The sequence below is a fragment of the Equus caballus genome, chromosome 31 (assembly GCF_041296265.1).
Source record: "Equus caballus isolate H_3958 breed thoroughbred chromosome 31, TB-T2T, whole genome shotgun sequence".
Classification (NCBI taxonomy): domain Eukaryota; kingdom Metazoa; phylum Chordata; class Mammalia; order Perissodactyla; family Equidae; genus Equus; species Equus caballus.
The window spans coordinates 17,426,945-17,444,068 of NC_091714.1; the positions used below are offsets into that span (position 1 = coordinate 17,426,945).

At 37.7% G+C, this 17,124-nt stretch overlaps 1 protein-coding gene across 4 annotated transcripts in view; it reads right to left on the bottom strand.

Annotated features, from left to right (window-relative positions):
- TAB2 (TGF-beta activated kinase 1 (MAP3K7) binding protein 2) overlaps positions 1 to 17,124 on the bottom strand; it is a 78,829-nt gene that overhangs the window by 15,572 nt on the left and 46,133 nt on the right. For all 4 annotated transcript variants that reach the window (XM_070256409.1, XM_001502154.7, XM_023632981.2 and 1 more), the window contains one exon: positions 10,752 to 12,252. In XM_070256409.1, coding sequence (XP_070112510.1) covers positions 10,752 to 12,252 — 1,501 coding nt within the window. The remainder of the gene's footprint in view (positions 1 to 10,751; positions 12,253 to 17,124) is intronic.

A 17,124-nucleotide genomic window follows, 5' to 3' on the forward strand; every position in this document is an offset into this window, starting at 1 on the left:
TTGCGCTGTAATATTTTAGTTATTCAGCCAAAAACACACGAATTAAAATTTTACTATTCTGGAATCCAAGATAATCTGAATAGTAATGGAGCTTAATTTTGTACTACCTGTTCAAAGGGCATTAAATAAATTAATACCCCGAGTGAAGTGTGAAGGAAGGAAACAAGGTCAAGGGGAGAAACCATTTGAAGAGCTTACATATTATTACTTGGTATTTATAAATCATCATCACACTAATGGAGAAGTTTTTTCCGTTAGATGAATTCGTTTCATTTTGTACTTGAAAAAATTCAGCATTTTAGATTTTTCAATATCAAGTACATCTCAATTACACCCCAAGCTCCTTGAGGGTAAACACTGAATTCAACTTTGTACCACATGGTATCCAGCATTAAACTTTGAAAACTGTAGCCATTTGATAAACATCTATTAAATGTAAAATAATGACAATTTGACTTTTAATGGATAGTAGAGTAAAATACTAACTTTAAGTCCAAGAAATAGAAATCCTGATAAAACAAAAACTTGAGTTTTAAAGTCTCACTGAATGTTTAGTTTTAATATTTTCACTGAGCAAGAGTTAATACATTTTGAAATACGGCAAGACTTAGGTCGCTGCCATCACAGAAGGTGGCTTTTCTATATGCTCGTTCTACCAAGGAAATAAGTGACATATTCAACATCTCCATCACACATTGACTCCGTTGGTTTTCTAAACTTACCTATCTACTTCGTTATCTTAAACAGACAAAAAAGGAGAGGGAATGATGGGTAGAGAACAAGTTTTCAGTACCTTTTAAATCCGCTTTCAAAATTAAATTTTAATGGATAAAGGTAACTTAAGCGTGCAACTCCCTCTGGTGGCTGTTAAAAAAACTGACAGTTAATTCAAATACTAGGGCTCTTAAACCACTCCCATGGGCATACTAGATATTTTAGATATTTTATATAGCAATTTCAGAAAGCTTAGTCTTTACCCAACTTTTGTAAGCTTTTGATGAGCAATAGAGACAATTTTTTAGCCACCTTTATTTGTAATTGGAAAAATAAACACGAAGTTCCAAATGGTGTAAGAGTGTTACTAATTTTAGGCATTCTGCAGTGTAAATAATGTCTAATTTCTCCAGAAGTTACAAAAAAAAAGAAAGAGAATGGAATGTGAATATTAAAAAAGTACCTTTGCCATTGGAAAACGTACAATGGACCTTATAAAGACCTTATAAGACCCTATGCTTATTTTTAAAAAAAGAGAGAAATTTTGCCATTGGAAATATAATACGTACTTACTTCTGGTGTCTTTTAAATTTTTGTCTGTCATGACAATTTTATATGCCTAAGTCAGGTACACGCCTAAGTCATGCACCCAGAAAAGTACAATGTCAGCTTGCAAACTAAATGAAGATTTCCTAGACCGTAACTGCTGGCAGCAGGGGCACCTGCTTCACACATCACTGTATAGTTACAGTCACTTATTTGGTGATTGAGTCATGAAGGATTCAGAGATGGCAATTATCCTTTAAAATAAAGCATCCTGATATTTTCATCTATTTTGCCATTTTTTTTAAAAGATTTTATTTTTTCCTTTTTCTCCCCAAAGCCCCCCAGTACATAGTTGTATATTCTTCGTTGTAGGTCCTTCTAGTTGTGGCATGTGGGACGCCGCCTCAGCATGGCTTGAAAAGCAGCGCCATGTCTGTGCCAGGATTCGAACCAAGGAAACACTGGGCCGCCTGCAGCGGAGCGCGCGAACTTAACCACTCGGCCACGGGGCCAGCCCCTATTTTGCCATTTTTAAGGACAGACTGAAATCAGATCTTGCAACAGTGCTGCAACTGGGTCTGTAATTTAGCTAACAGATACAACAACAAAACCATGAGGAATGATGCTTAACCTCTGCAATTCTTTTTAAGAAATTTAAATTACTTATACATTAGTATTAATAACAGATGAATGTGGGGCCTCTGCTAGATAAAATTTTGTTTGGCATTTATTTGTATATAATTAAGACTCTGCGTGTAATCTTATAGTATTAAGATACAGACATTGTCCAAAACTTTTGTTTTAGAGACAAAGAAAACTGGGGCCTAGAGATACCGAAAGAGCCTCAAAAAATACAGCTGGACAAACCATTATAGGAACTGGGGGATGTTTCTAGCTGAAAAAGGTTTATACTTTAAAAGGGGATACGGTAGCCATTTTCAAGCTCTTGCAGGAATGCCATGAAAGAGAAATGAGGCCAGTCCAATACAGTTTCGAGAAATCTCATTACAATTAAAGAGAAGATACGTACAAGCTTTCTGTTCTTCTTTTTCAAAATCCTAGAATGGAGAAGGATTTCCTAAATAAGACATGAACAAAACCCACAAGCCAGAAGGAAAAAAGACTGAGATGTTTGAATACATAAAAGTAAGAAAATTCATAAAACAAAAAAAATTTACTGACCAAGTAATAACAGATTAGAAAAAATAGAGTAGGCATCCTACAGAAACCGGCAAGTTCACAAAATAAGAAATACAAATGGCTTAAAAATTAATACATGAAAAGATGCTCAACCTTACTCATATTTAAAGATAGAAAATTTAAAAAACCAAAACAATACATTTTTACCTACCAGACAGACTGACAAAGATGTATGTTTTTCAATCACTTACACATTGATGGATGAGGCAAGGAAGGAGGAAAAGAACATTCTAAGAAAAGTTGCCAAAAATGTCCCCCATTTATAAACATGGGGAAAAAATAAATATTCTACTAGCTTACACTCTGGTAAAATTTCTTTAGAGAGAGTCTAAAAATTAAAATTGGCAACCTGCGCTGTGGTAGTCATCAGTACCCTTCACCAAGTATTTCTGGCTCCTCGCCTTCCAGATACATGGCAGAACTGCACCTTCTCATTCTCTTTGAATTAGGTGTGGTTACGTGACTTGTTTTAGCTAAAGAGCAACGTGTGCTGGGGGAGGAGCCTAAGAAGTCAGTGCTGATTCGCCGTATTGCCTGAACAATCATGGAAGCACGGAGAGGGAGCTTCCCTCAGCCTGGGTCCCTGAGTGAGGAGGATGTAGAGCTGCCCACCAGCTAATCTATAATGGTAACTGAGCTAGAAATAAACCTCTGTTGTTTTAAAGATAGTTTGGTATTGCAGCATAACCAAGCCTAAACATCTATCAAAATTAAAAATATACATATCCTGTGACACAGCAGTTACACTCCTAGTAATCTCTTCTGCCAACATACCTGGGCATGGGCACAAATACGTATATATAAGATTTTTACTACAGCAGTTTGTAAAAGGAAGACCTTGGGGTCTATCAAGAAAGGCCTGGTTAGAGATTACAGTACATAATACTATGCAGCCATTTTGTAAAAAAGCAGATCTACACTTCCTGACATGGAATACTCTCAAAGAGATAAAGATAAAAAAATTGATAAAGACAAAAAGCAAAATAATATGTTCTATTTATATTAAAAGGAGGTATAAATATATATATGCTTGGTATACAATTTCAATTTCTAGAAGAATACAAAATGAACTGTTTGTGATAGTTATTGGTTGTCTTTGATGAGGTGACCTTCTTATCATATACCCTTTTGCTCTGCTTGCATTTTTTAAAAAAAATCAAGTATATGTAGAAAAATATTTTAGTGCAATCCCTATTAGAATCCCAGCTGACTTCTTTGTAGAAATTGACAAGCTGATTCTAAAATTTATATGGAATAGCAAGAGACCCCAAACAGCCAAATAATCTTGAAAAAGAACAAAGCAGAACTTACATGCTCCAATTTCAAAACTTATTACAAAATAATAATAACCAAGACAGTGTAGTACTGGCATAAGGACAGACATAGAGATCAATGAAAAAGAACTGTTAGTCCAGAAATAAACCCACGTGTTCATGGTCAACAATTTCCTGCAAGAGTGCCAAGACCATTTAATGTGGAAAGAAGTCTTTTCAACAAACAGTGCAGGGACATCTGGACAGCCATATGCAAAAGAATGAAGTTGGATCCTTAACTCATACCATTATTCAGAAATTTAACTCAAAATGAATGAAAGACCAAAATACAAGCATGAAAACTATAAAACTGAAACACTGGGGGCAAATCCTCATGACCTTGGATTTTGCAACTGATACTTAGAAATGACACCAAAAACATGAGGAATGAAAGGAAAAGCAGATAAAATGGACTTGAGCAAAATTCAAAACTTTTGTGCTTCAAAGGACACTATCAAGAAAGTGAAAAGAGAACTCATGGACTGGGAGAAAATAATTGCAAATCATATTAGGGACTTACATCTAGAATATTCAAAGAACTCATACAACTCAATAATAAAAAGGCAAATAATCTAATTAAAAATAGGTGAAGAATATAAATAGGCGTTTCTCCAAAGAAAATATACAAATGGCCACTAAGTACACGAAATGATTCCTGAGGTCACTGGCCATCAGAGAAATGCAAATCAAAAGAACAATGAGACACCACTTTATGGCCACTAGGACGGCAAGAATCACAGTCAGGCAACAGCAAGTGTTGCTGAGGATGTGGAGAAATCAAAACCCTCATACACTGTTGGTGGGAATGCAAAATGGTGCAGCCACTTTGGAAAACGGTTTCACAGTTTCTCAATGGTTAGACGTAGAATTCCTACATGACCCAGCAATTCCACTCTTAGGTATATACTCAACAGAAATAAAAACAAATGTCCACAAAAAGTGTACATGAATGTTTATAGCAGCATTATACATAATAGCCAAAAGGCAGAAACAGCTTAAATGTCCATGAACTGATGAAGGAATAAACAAAACGTAGAGTATCTATACAATGGCATATTATTTGGCCATAAAAAAGAAGGAAGCACTAAGATATGCTACAACATGGATGAACTCTTCAAACATCATGCTAAGTGAAAAACGTCAGTCACAAAAGACTACATATGGGGCAGGCCCCGTGGCCAAGTGGTTAAGTTTGCGTGCGTTGGCGGCCCAGGGTCTCGCAGGTTTGGATCCCGGGCGCCACATGGCACAGCTCATCAGGCCATGTTGAGGCGATGTCCCACATAGCACCAGAGGCACTCACAACTAGAATATACAACTATGTACTGGGGGACTTTGGGGAGAAGAAGAAGAGAGAGAAAAGAAGAAGATTGGCAACAGTTTTTAGCTCAGGTGCCAATCTTTAAAACAAAGATTACATATTATGTAATTCCATTTATATGAAGTGTCCAGAATATGTAAATCTACAGAGACAGAAAGCAGATTAGTGGCTGCTTAGGGCTGAGGGTGCGGGTAATGGGATAGGAGGGGACAGTAAAGGGTAGAGTAGTCTCTTTCTGAGGTGCTCAAAATGCTCTACTATTCGCTGTGGTGATGGCTGCACATATGTGACTATACTAAAAATCACTGACTTGCATACTATAAATAAGTGAACCACATGGGATGTTAACTCTTTCTCAATAAAGCTAAAATTCTCAATAAAGTTAAAATGATGACTAAAAATTTTTAAAAGTAAATTAGATGAAATAGATTTGCACATCCTTAACACAATAATCTTAAATATGTTAAGTAAATATGTGTAAAGGATATCCCCACAGTATATTTATGTTATATATACTTAGAGTATGTATAGATTATATAACCCACATATATGGTATATTTATATATACTCCTATATGTACAGTGTGTTCCCATTAAAAAAAAAAGTGTGTGAGTGTGTATATGTAATTATACAGGGAAGGAGGATAAAGAACCACCAATGGAGATTACTTCTGATAGTTAAATGGTGGGAGGGTTGGGGGGAAGGGATACGTCAGGGGTTGAAAGGAGACACACTTTTATTCTATCTTCCCTTTTCTGGGTTAGAATTTTTTTTACCATATGCATATATTATTTTCAAAATACTTTTTAAAAAGATCAGTCTAATACAGGAAATAACTTGCGAGTAGGCAGAGCCCTTCAAAAATGGAACATGCTGCCTTAGGCGGCAGCGTGTCTCTCAGAAAGCCTCCAAGTATTGAATGGACGCACACTTGACGGGGATCCTGTGGGACCAAGCGTTGGACAGGTATACACATATACACATATTTTACACAATGCAGTTTACCAGCTACATCGACACTATGGATGGATTTTTGCACAGATAATAGAGAATGAGAAATCCTTTTTGGCAGGAATGTTAGTTTGGTAAGAGCCTCTGGCTATTGTAACAAAATACAGAAAGTAGGTCTGTTTTTCCTCTGCCGTGAAAATTGGTTTGAATGAGTGAAGCATTTGTCCTCCACACCTACAGAAGCTGCCAGTGTTACAAAAAGCATACTTCCATGAATGTGAGAGAACACCAGAAAGTCTCAGAATACAGTGAATTATGAAGTATTTATCAGTACTTTTCAGAAGTTAGGTAGAGTCAAGTGGTATGACTCAAGGGGAAAAATGCCGCGCTCTGGCCAGTAACCTTACCACCAGTAAGCAATTTCACTTCAGTATTTGTTCTTCTTTGTAGGTAAAGTAAGAGCCTTCATCTCTATAGGCTTTAAACTGAAATTTCTAACTTGAATCTGTTGTTTCTGTTTGGCACTCATCTTCGCCTCTCAGTCCTGCAGCACCTTGAGGACTCGAGTGTACTTTATGTCCTTTAGCGGGTGGTGGTGGTGGCAGACTTGGTGCTGAGACGAGCAGGGCTCTGGTGGAAGTGTGATTAATTTACCTCTTTCTCTTCTGCTCATTATACAGCAGAGGGAATATCAAACAATGTGTTTTTTATAAACATAAATTCTCACTTTTGAAATTTTTACTATAGTATTTTTAGATTTCAAATGTTAGACAAAACATAAAAACTCCACAAATTTTGATTACCAAATTGATTTATGTATGTTCCCTTCTCAATGTGAGAAAAGTACTTTCCTATGACTCTAGTACCTGGCTCAACTTATTTTTCTACTCTGAAAGTGTGTTCCAGGAGCTTTAGAAAGATCAACTTCACTGCAGGAGGCAGAGACATTTCTTTTCTCTTTATTACCCACACCATACAAATTAGAGCTCAGAAAAGACCCTTGCTTAAAGATTGGCACTGTTGGGCTCACCTCACTTTGTACTGTAACGAGCGCTGTGGAAACTGTAAAGCCTCACACCCATGTAAGTTAACATCAAAAAAGATACATTTTTCAGAAAGGAACAATTCTTTGATTTGACTAGAACCAAGTTACAGAAATACTAGAACGAGATTCTGTCACTGGCTGATATGTAAGTGTGGGTCCACAGCGGTAAGCAGAAGGAAACGAGAGGAAAGGCTGCAGAAGAGCACCCAGCCCGCCACAGGGCGCACACAGATAATGCAAGGGGACAAAGCCACACGGATGCTCAGAATTCCACAGGTATGCACGTGTGTTTACTGAAAGCGAGCATGGCTGTTACAGCTATCTGAAGGCCGTCAGTGAAGAGTAGCAATTTGAGTGGCAGATTCTGAGGAATCCCGCTTTTATGGTAGGCTTTGAATTCTCAAAGCAGAGCCTCACTCATCAGCAATTTTTTTTCTTTTATCTTCAGGTGCCTTTAGAAGGTGCTCCCTACAGCTACCCAGGTATTACTTCATTGTTTCAAGTTATTTCTAATTATATCTATATACGGTGATTTCTTTCCCTATAGCTCCCTGTTGGTTTCATTTATTTTGAGTGATCTTTTAGCTCCACATTTCTCAAACTGAGGCACACGCGGCCCCCACAGCAGTGTACCAGGGGTTATATGAAACTGCAGGATAAACTTGAAGCATCTTTCCAGAGGGTTTATCTTGAAAATCTGGAAAGACATTAGAGGGTTGTGGTTAAGAGTATGGGCTCTGTTGTCAACTTCATAGGTTAGAATCTTGACTCTGTGACTTGTCCTTTGGCAAGGAATTAACCTATCTGGTTCCTAAGCATTTTAATCTGAAAATTAGACTACTACTAGTGGCCTATTTTAAAGTCAGTTGCGAGAAATAAACAGGCATTCAGGACAGGGCCTAGCACATAGAGAGCGCTCAGGAGGTATTGCTTATTATATATCTTAATATTAGATTATTCATCTTTTCCCCCTCTGAGCAAATATAAGCAAGGATGGAGCAGTAAGCAATGCTGAGGGTGGATTCAGATAGGGACACCAGGGATAGTCTCATTGAAAAGGTGACTCGATATAGACCAGAAGAAACTGAGGGAGGTAACTGGATTCTGGGAGAAGAGACTTTCAGACAGAGGGAACAGCAGGTACAAAGGCCCTAGGGTGTGCCTTCTATACTGAAAGGAACAGCAAGAAGGCCAGGAGGGCTGGAACAGAGTGAGAGAGGTGGCGAGTACAAGGAAAAGAGATGGAGGAGGGGCAGCGGATGACATAAGGCTTTGTAGCTTTTACTCTGAAGGAAACAGACAGCCATCACGTGTAGAGGAGTGGTCTGATCTGACTCAGGTTTTTAACCACATCTCTCTGGCTGCTGAGCTGAAAGACCATAAAGAAGCAAGGGTGAAAGCAGGCAGGCTACAGTAACAGTCCATTTGAGAGATGATGGTGGCTCAGACCAAAGTGGTGAGACAATGGGGGTGATGAGAAAAGACAGGATTCTCGATATACTTTGAAGGTTAGAGTGGCCAGGATTTACTATCGAATTAGATGTGAAATGTGAGAGAAAGGAGTCCAAAGCTTCTGGCTTAATCACCAAAAAAATAAGCTGCCATTAACGGATATGGGAAGATTGATCACAGGAAGAGTAAGTCGGAGGGAACATCAGAAGCTGTTTCAGACACAGTAAACTGGAGGTGCCCAGTAAATATACAAATGGAGATGTTAAATAGGTAGATGTTAAATAGGTAGTAATGGCCTGGAATTCAGGGGTTAAGCCCAGGTTAGAGTTACAAATCTGGGAGTCATTAGCATATAATGATATTTATAGCCAAAGAGTCCAAGGATTGAGCTCTGAGGCTTTGATCTCACTTCTCTGAACAAAGGAGTGGAAGAACAAAGAGATGAAAGATGAGGAACATGAGGGAGAACCAGCAAATAAAAGGAGAAGTGGAAATCCTAGGAGTCAAATGAACAAAATGCTTCACAGAGAAGAAGGTGCCCCACTGTGGCAAATGCTGATCAAGGGAGATGAGAGCTGAGAGACGGCTGCTGGGCTTGGTAACAATGCTGCCACCGATGATCTTGACAAGAGCAAATTTGGTTGACTGTAGTGGGAAAAATCCTGACTGGAGCAGATTCTAGAGAATGGGAGAGAAACTGGAGATAGTAAGTTCAAAGTAACACTTTATTTTCACACTCCAGTTAAATGTGAATACTTTTGTCTACTTCAAGAGAAAATTCCCCATATCAAATTATCTTCATAAAAAAATTTACTCTCCATTTAAGAACAACTATCCAAACACAGGAAATCTGTTACTTTGATGAAAGGAGAGTAAGAAAAGAAAGAGGACTTTAGGGGAAGAACAGGAATTAAATACCAGTGGAATAAATAATGGTATATTAAAATTCACACACTGCTGAAACTGAACAAAAATGGTTCCAGTTTAGTCATAGATATATGGAAAATAAAAAGTTCCAGAACAATTTCTAGTGGAATAGACTTTTAAACACACACACACACGCACACCTGGGCTTCATCACTCAGAGATTCTAAATGAGTAAGTTTGGGCCAAGCCCTGGGCATTTTCATTTTTTGAAAGCTCCATAGGGGATTACAAAATTTCAGCACTACAGCCCACCTTGGGTTGAGAATCGCTAGAATACAACTGTTTAAAACACAAAATAAGCCAAAACAACCAGGCTCCTCTAAGAAGTTCAGCAGTAAAATCACTACTTCAGAAATTTTTAAAAGGACACGTAGTACTAGTAGCAGCAGGGGCTGCGTGCTGCCTGCGGCCGACGATACAGGATTTTCCAACCTACATTACTTGGAACAATTCACTGGGGACACAGAGATGACTAAGACGTCATTACCCTAAAGGACTCACAGCTGGTCCACAAACTTGCATCGATATTCAGGAAAACAAACACTTATCCTCTACTTTCTTATCTGAATGAATTTAAGTTTCCTATGGAAGATTAAGTAACTTAAGGGGTCAGACAAAATATATGACGGAAATTATCTCTACCAATATCAACTAGTCGATTTCAGAAAAGGATAATCAAGTGAGAGAGATTTAAAACTAACATTCTTATTCACAACTCCAAACAGAAAGGTTGCATTAACTGATGTTTAAGGGAGGCTGAAAGAGACAAGTATCAGAAATAGGATTCAAATTTCTCTTTGAGTTGGATTATTCTAGCACTCACACCAATTTAGACTTTGATACGAAATAAGACTAACAACGTCGATTAGAAAAATGAGAAGAGAATTCTTTTGGTCAAAGAAGGCAGATTTACTATATTAGTTGGTTCACTCATCTCTTATTAAAATGTTTTTTTATGAATTTTTATTTGCAGAAATTTTAAAGGGAAAGTCAACAACACCAGTGCTAAGACAATAACTGAAAAGAAAGTGTTATAAACATTAAGAAAACAAAAACACAAACCAGCACTGATTATTCTGAAGATCTGACAACTCTATTATCAAACGTCAAGTTATACAATAACAAAACTGAAATTTACATGAATTCTCTAAAAGGTTCTTAAGATAGTAGTATTTGAGGCAACGTTTAAAGGATGAAATAATAATGCTGATACCCAGTGAAATCAAACGCACAGCACTAAGGCCAGCACGGCAAACGACCCCAGCTTCAGCATCGTTATTACCTTGTGTGTAGGCAGCATCATCAGATCCCATACTCAACTTCCGTGCTTCACTTATTCTATCCACATGCGCTAAGGCAGGGTCCGTGAGGTGCTGAATATTCTCCGTTTCTACATAATGATCAGGATGATTTAGAAGATTTGCAAGTTCAAAGGTAGGGGACACTACCCCTGGTGAAACTGCAGGGGGTTTATTGGGAGAAACTGTAATTTTGAAAGTATATTTTGTATTGGGTTGAGTGACCACCACTCGAGGAGAGGTTGCAGAGTTATTACCTACTGCTCGACTTTTGGGAGGGTGGTGATGAATAAAGGCAGGACCCATGCTCACTTGCCCGGACATATTCCTGGAGGCAGCAGATGCTCCAGAGTTTGTGGATATGAAGAGGGTGGGCTGATTCCGCATGACCTGCTCATCTCCTGCGGTGGCATTAGCGGAAATATAGACCTTAGGTTGACTACGGGCCATCACCTCATCAGTATTTGGGGGACTGGCAGCTATGTAAACAGTGGGCTGATTTCTATTTAAGGTCTGGCTGTTGACTGAAGGGGAACTGCTGGAGGCTCGAGGTCCAGAAGAACGCAACTTTGAAGAACTGTTTCTTTGTGGGGGTTCAAGTTTGATTTCGATCTGGTTTTTTCGAGGTCCTGTTGAAATATTCTGAATGTTATACTGGCTATGAGCAGAAGACTGTGAGCTACCAGATGAATGAATTGTTGGCGGTTGTGGAGTAGTGGGTGAACTGATGGGCATGTAGACGTGAGAGGTCTGGTGGCCTTGCTGATTTGGCTGCTGGGCTGAGGTATGTGACAGAGGATTAGATGCAGGATAAGTAGTCCAGGGACCAGGTTGTGAAGGTTGATAGACTTGTTGAGGGTTCATGGGATTAAATTGAGATACCCAGCCAGAATGCTGTTGTGTCTGCCGAGCTGTACCACTAGGAGGTGTAATGTAAGGCCTAATATAGATAGAATTTCCCTGTGGACTGTTAAGTACAGGTGGAGGTACACCATGTATGTGCAAAGATGTAGGAGTATTACGACCAGTCTGGATATTTGGGGCTAACGTTACCATAATGGGATTAAATCTGGGAGTTTGTTGAGAAAGGTTAGATGTTCCTTTGCTGCCTAAGTGAAATCCAAGATGTGGTGTCGAATTTGAAGCACCAGACGTACTGGACATTCCAAAAACATTAAAACCTTGAGGAACTTGAGCTGGTGCTGTCTGTGGCTCCTGCTGAAATAGCTCATTATTGGACTGACCACCTTGAAGTTGTCCATCACTAATGCTGTGCGTTAGAGTCCTACTTCCATTCATTCTATTTCCTTCTCTTCCATGGTGGTAAACATTCTGTGACTGCAAGTCCAAGTTGAGAGAAGTCATGTGATTGCGTAGACCAGAAATTCCAGAATCATCTGAAAAATTCAAGTCTCCTTCACCATAAAGATACCTTGTACTCTCCTGGGAGAGAACTGCACAGCAGGCATCCAGGTTATTATTATTCTATAAAACAAAACAAAAACAGCTTGACGTTAACAACCAGAAGCTAATGTTTATACTCTTATCACTACTAAGATATTATGTGATTAACAAGTGATTAGTTAATACAATTATAACAGATATATTTGAACCTTCTCATTTGAGAAGAACTACTTTTTATGCAAATGGATGAATTAGAAATCCTCACTACTAATGCAATGTAAAAGTTCTCTGCCTAGCAATAGCTAAGTAAACCAAGTCATTTTGCTGTTTTAGGAACTATTTTATAGTAAAATAGATTCATGCAAATACAGTAAAATTACAACCTAATTAACTATGCAATTTGAATGTTGAACAAAATATAACTATTCAACTTATGCATACAATACTGTGTAATTAAATATTTTGCACATTCAAGCACTATATAAATTCTTTCAAACTAATCATCTTTTAAAAAATTATATTCGTAGCATTTAAACAAAAGTTAAAGGTTTATATTAGAAATTTTGTGGAAGACACTGTTACAAAAGCAGATTGGGATTAAATAATTGAAGATTTTGAAAAATGAGTCACACTGGAGTTTGGACTTTAATATAGGCAATGGGGAGAGGCCCTGAACGTAAATGAACAGTGAAGTGAAGACCAAAGGGTGTTTTGGGAAGAGAAGTCTATTGATACTTAAGATGAATAGAAAAAGAAAAATTTTTTGACAAGAAGACCAGTTAGAAGATATGAAATAATAATGTCTGATAGTAGAAACAAATTATGAAAAACTACAAATAGTCAACACAATTTGGCCACAAGAGGGAAAGAGAATTCAAAGAGAGCTGGAGGCTTACGAATATGACAGAAAGGGGACGTTTTTAGACATAAAAAAGATGAATAACCAGGTTAAAATGTCTGCAGGTGGGTTTGATATAAGATAAAATCTTAGTAGAGAAAACTGAACTAAAAACGCATCGTGAAGTCTTGTTAAGAAATGACAGTCCACAGTTTGAACAGGTAATGCAAAAGAGAAGGTTAGTGAGAAAGGTTCGATGCTTTTCCTCCCCAAACCAATAGTTCAAATTTCTAATGCTATAAAAACCCTTTTACCCTACTCATATTCTGAATTGATATATATTAATTTTTCAAATAAAATTTAAAAATTCACCACAATCTTTATCAACTGATTAATCCTTATTATAGTTAGACGTTATTTTTTGCCAAACCTAATTGGTGCTTTTAGCTTCAAGCTAATTTTATTGCTATTCCTAGTAAATTCTTCTCCCCTTTGAGCTAAAACTCACAAAGACATCATCTTCTTCTCATCTCCTTTCTGCCAATCCTCCCAAATTAAAATGTATGTTCCCCACCAAATCCAAGTCCACATTTCCTTTTGAAAAGCTGATACTTATATTTACAAAGTCTTCCTCTCTAATTCTCGAGTGCTCATAAATCCCTTCAATCCTTTATAATCTCTGATTATTTAATATGTTCTAGTCCTGGCTATGCCATAACTCACATGCCCCTAGGTTATTTACCCTCTGCAGACATCATTTTCTTATCAGCAAAACATAAAAGAACTTACAGGGATTTTATAAGGCTGTGATAGACTAAAAGGAAATGTACTCTTTATTAAACTTTTATTTCAGAAAATTTTTAAAATATGCAAAAATAAGAAGTAAATATGATAATCTCCCCTATATTTATCATCCATCTTTAACAATACCAATATATGGCAAATCTTTTTTCATCCCATGTGTATGCCCCAGCTACTCCCCCCATCAAGCTAGATCAAGTCTCAGATATTTTGTTTTCATCTGTAAATACTTCAATACGTATCTTTAAAAAAACAGAGACTAAAAAAAATAACCATAGTGCCATTATCATACCTTAATCAATACTTAATATCACCCAATATCCAAACAGTGTTAAAGTCCCCTGATTGTTTCTTAAAACTCTTTTTAATTTAAATCGGGAAATAAGCAAGGTCCACATATCTCATTTGGTTGATATGCCTCTTAGGTTTCTTTTAATAATTAACCCTCCTCTCTTTTAAAAATTTTCTAGCCATTTGTTTGTTGAAGTACTTTGTCCAGTAGAATTTCCCATATGGACTGGGTGACTGCACCCCGTGGTGTCAATATCCCCTGTAACTCATTGTGAACTAGCAGTTATATATAGAAGAGTGAGCAGGTGCACATATGAATTGTTGTCAAGACTCTTCAATAGGGTCTATTTCTTATTGCATCACACAAGGAGGCACAACAATGTCTGCCTGTCTTTTTGTGATCTTAAAGCTGAGTGGTGGATTCTGACATTGTTAGCTTGATCCACCTAATGATTTTTAGTAATTACTGATGATCACTGTTTTGAAATTTTATTTCATTAGGGGTTGCAAAATGGTGATACTGGTGATATCCCAATGATAAGATTCTTTCTTCATGTATTAGATGCACTTGTTCCTCAAAGAACTTGCTCTCTTCAACTATTTGGTTAGTCTTTGCACAGAAGAGGCAGGATAAATAAATTCTTTCTTTTTACTGGTTTTTAGAATAATGAATTGGTACCTTAGCAACTTCTAAAGGTAACTAAGACATTTTTAGTATCACTATAAATTCCTGTATCTTTAACATTTTGTTGTGTGTCAACCGATTGTGGTCATCATATCCTATCCTTCGGCTAGTGGAAATGACTTCAAGGTGGCTCCTGTGTACACACGACATGAACCCAGTAGTCTTTCACAGCTTCCTTGCTTCCTGATATGACAAGGTGTCCAAGACCATCTTGTAGACTTCCTATCCCAGACCTGGAATCACCTATTTCTCAAGGAAGCCCTGGGTACTTTTAGGGGGAAACTGTAGAGGACTTCCTTAAAGTGTATCAAAAAGGGGAGGATGAGTTTTTAAAAAGTTGACAATCACTGCTTTTTTGTATATTCACAAATCTGCACTCTCTCCAAAGCTATGAAAGCGTCTGAATCATTATTTCCAGTTTTTCCTTCATTTTTCCCCAAGCTTCTTGCACAGACACAGAGACTATAGATAGCATCAAAGTATACACTATGATCATCTTTCTCAAACTCTGATTCATTTGCTCCTTCAAGCAGTATTTACTGAGCATCCATTAGACAAGTATAAAGGAATACAATTGCTGCTTTAAAGACTCTCACAGTGCAGTAGAGTAGATCTACGTGTTCACAAATATAATGCAGAATGGTAGGTGTTTTAAGAGAAATATGGATAAGGACTATGGGTGGAGGTCATCTGAGAAGGCTTCAACAAAGGATACGGTACGTACACACTAAGTCTTACAAATACTAAATAAACAATATTTAATGCATTACTTTGGAAAGAGCAATTTTAAACTTACAGATTCAATCATCATATTAAGAAAATTAAAAAATGATGAAAAATTCAGCTAAAAAAGAAAAAGCCCAAAGCGTCAGCTATGCAACATTTTCACATTATTCTAAGATTTAATTACCAAATATAAGTAAATGTTAAAGATATGAATTACAACTGCTGACGATATAGCTATCTTTTTTTTTTTTTTTTAAGGATTTTAGTTTTCCTTTTTCTCCAAAAGCCCCCTGGTACATAGTTGTGTATTTCAGTTGTGGGTCCTTCCAGTTGCGGCACATGGGACGCCGCCTCAGCATGGCCTGATGAGCGGTGTCATGTCTGCGCCCAGAATTCGAACTGGTGAAATCCTGGGCCGCCAAAGCAGAGTGCGTGAACTCAACCACTCGGCCACAGAGCCGGCCCCTCAATATAGCTATCTTAGAGAACCTCCAGCACAAGGAAATGATGTGAGTAGTTCCAAACGAAGGGATCTGAGCAGTAAAGTCAAGAAGAGAACAGAGTATAGATACTTCTGTTCTCCTCCTAAGAAGGAAGATGGTTAAGAATACGTATACAAAGTAGCAGCGTGGCAAGATCCTTTAACTACGAATTTTTTTTTTTTTTTTAAAGATTTTATTTTTTTCCTTTTTCTCCCCAAAGCCCCCCGGTACATAGTTGTGTATTCTTCGTTGTGGGTTCTTCTAGTTGTGGCATGTGGGACGCTGCCTCAGCGTGGTCTGATGAGCAGTGCCATGTCCGCGCCCAGGATTCGAACCAACGAAACACTGGGCCGCCTGCAGCGGAGCGCGCGAACTTAACCACTCGGCCACGGGGCCAGCCCCTAACTACGAATTTCTTATATTTTGTATTCTATGTTTTTTTTCATCTAGAAAAGTTCTAAACCAGTATACATAGGGAGGATCTCTCTAGAGAAAAGACAGAAGCCTACCCAATTGAAAAAGGGAGACCAGCTCCCAAAAGAAAGGCTATCACCAAATCAGAGATGTCTATACTTACATTTGGAGGTAGCTTAATTTGCCTTTACAGTTTAAAAATATTTCTCCCAATTCGGGAAGACTTACACCCTTCTTTTATCCCCAGAGGAGCCCTCCTCATTCCTTTCTTGTCAAATTTCTTGTTATATCAGCTAAAAAGCACATTACTTGGATGTCCAGACTGATTATCAACTCAGTTTAAAACGGTGTGGTCTGCCTCATGGATAATTTACAAGCAAAACATTTTAGTCATCACTAGGTGCTGGGAAGCACACCGCAGGATTTGTTCTTGTGAAATCAGATTAACATAGTGAAGACAATATTACTGGGTGCCCAAAAGAAATTCAAAATCATCTATTTTCTATTTCTGGGTAAAGTTGAAAACACGTTTTTTTTTTTAAATAGACAATGCATTTACACAGATCAAAACAATATAAAAAGATGTTTGTTTTGAGAAGTCTCACTCCCATCTCCATCCCCATCTTGCCTGTTCCCTCTTGCCCACTATGGATAACCATAACCATCTTTTATTAATTTTGTTTTTAATCCTTCCAGTGCTTCTTTATGGAAACAGG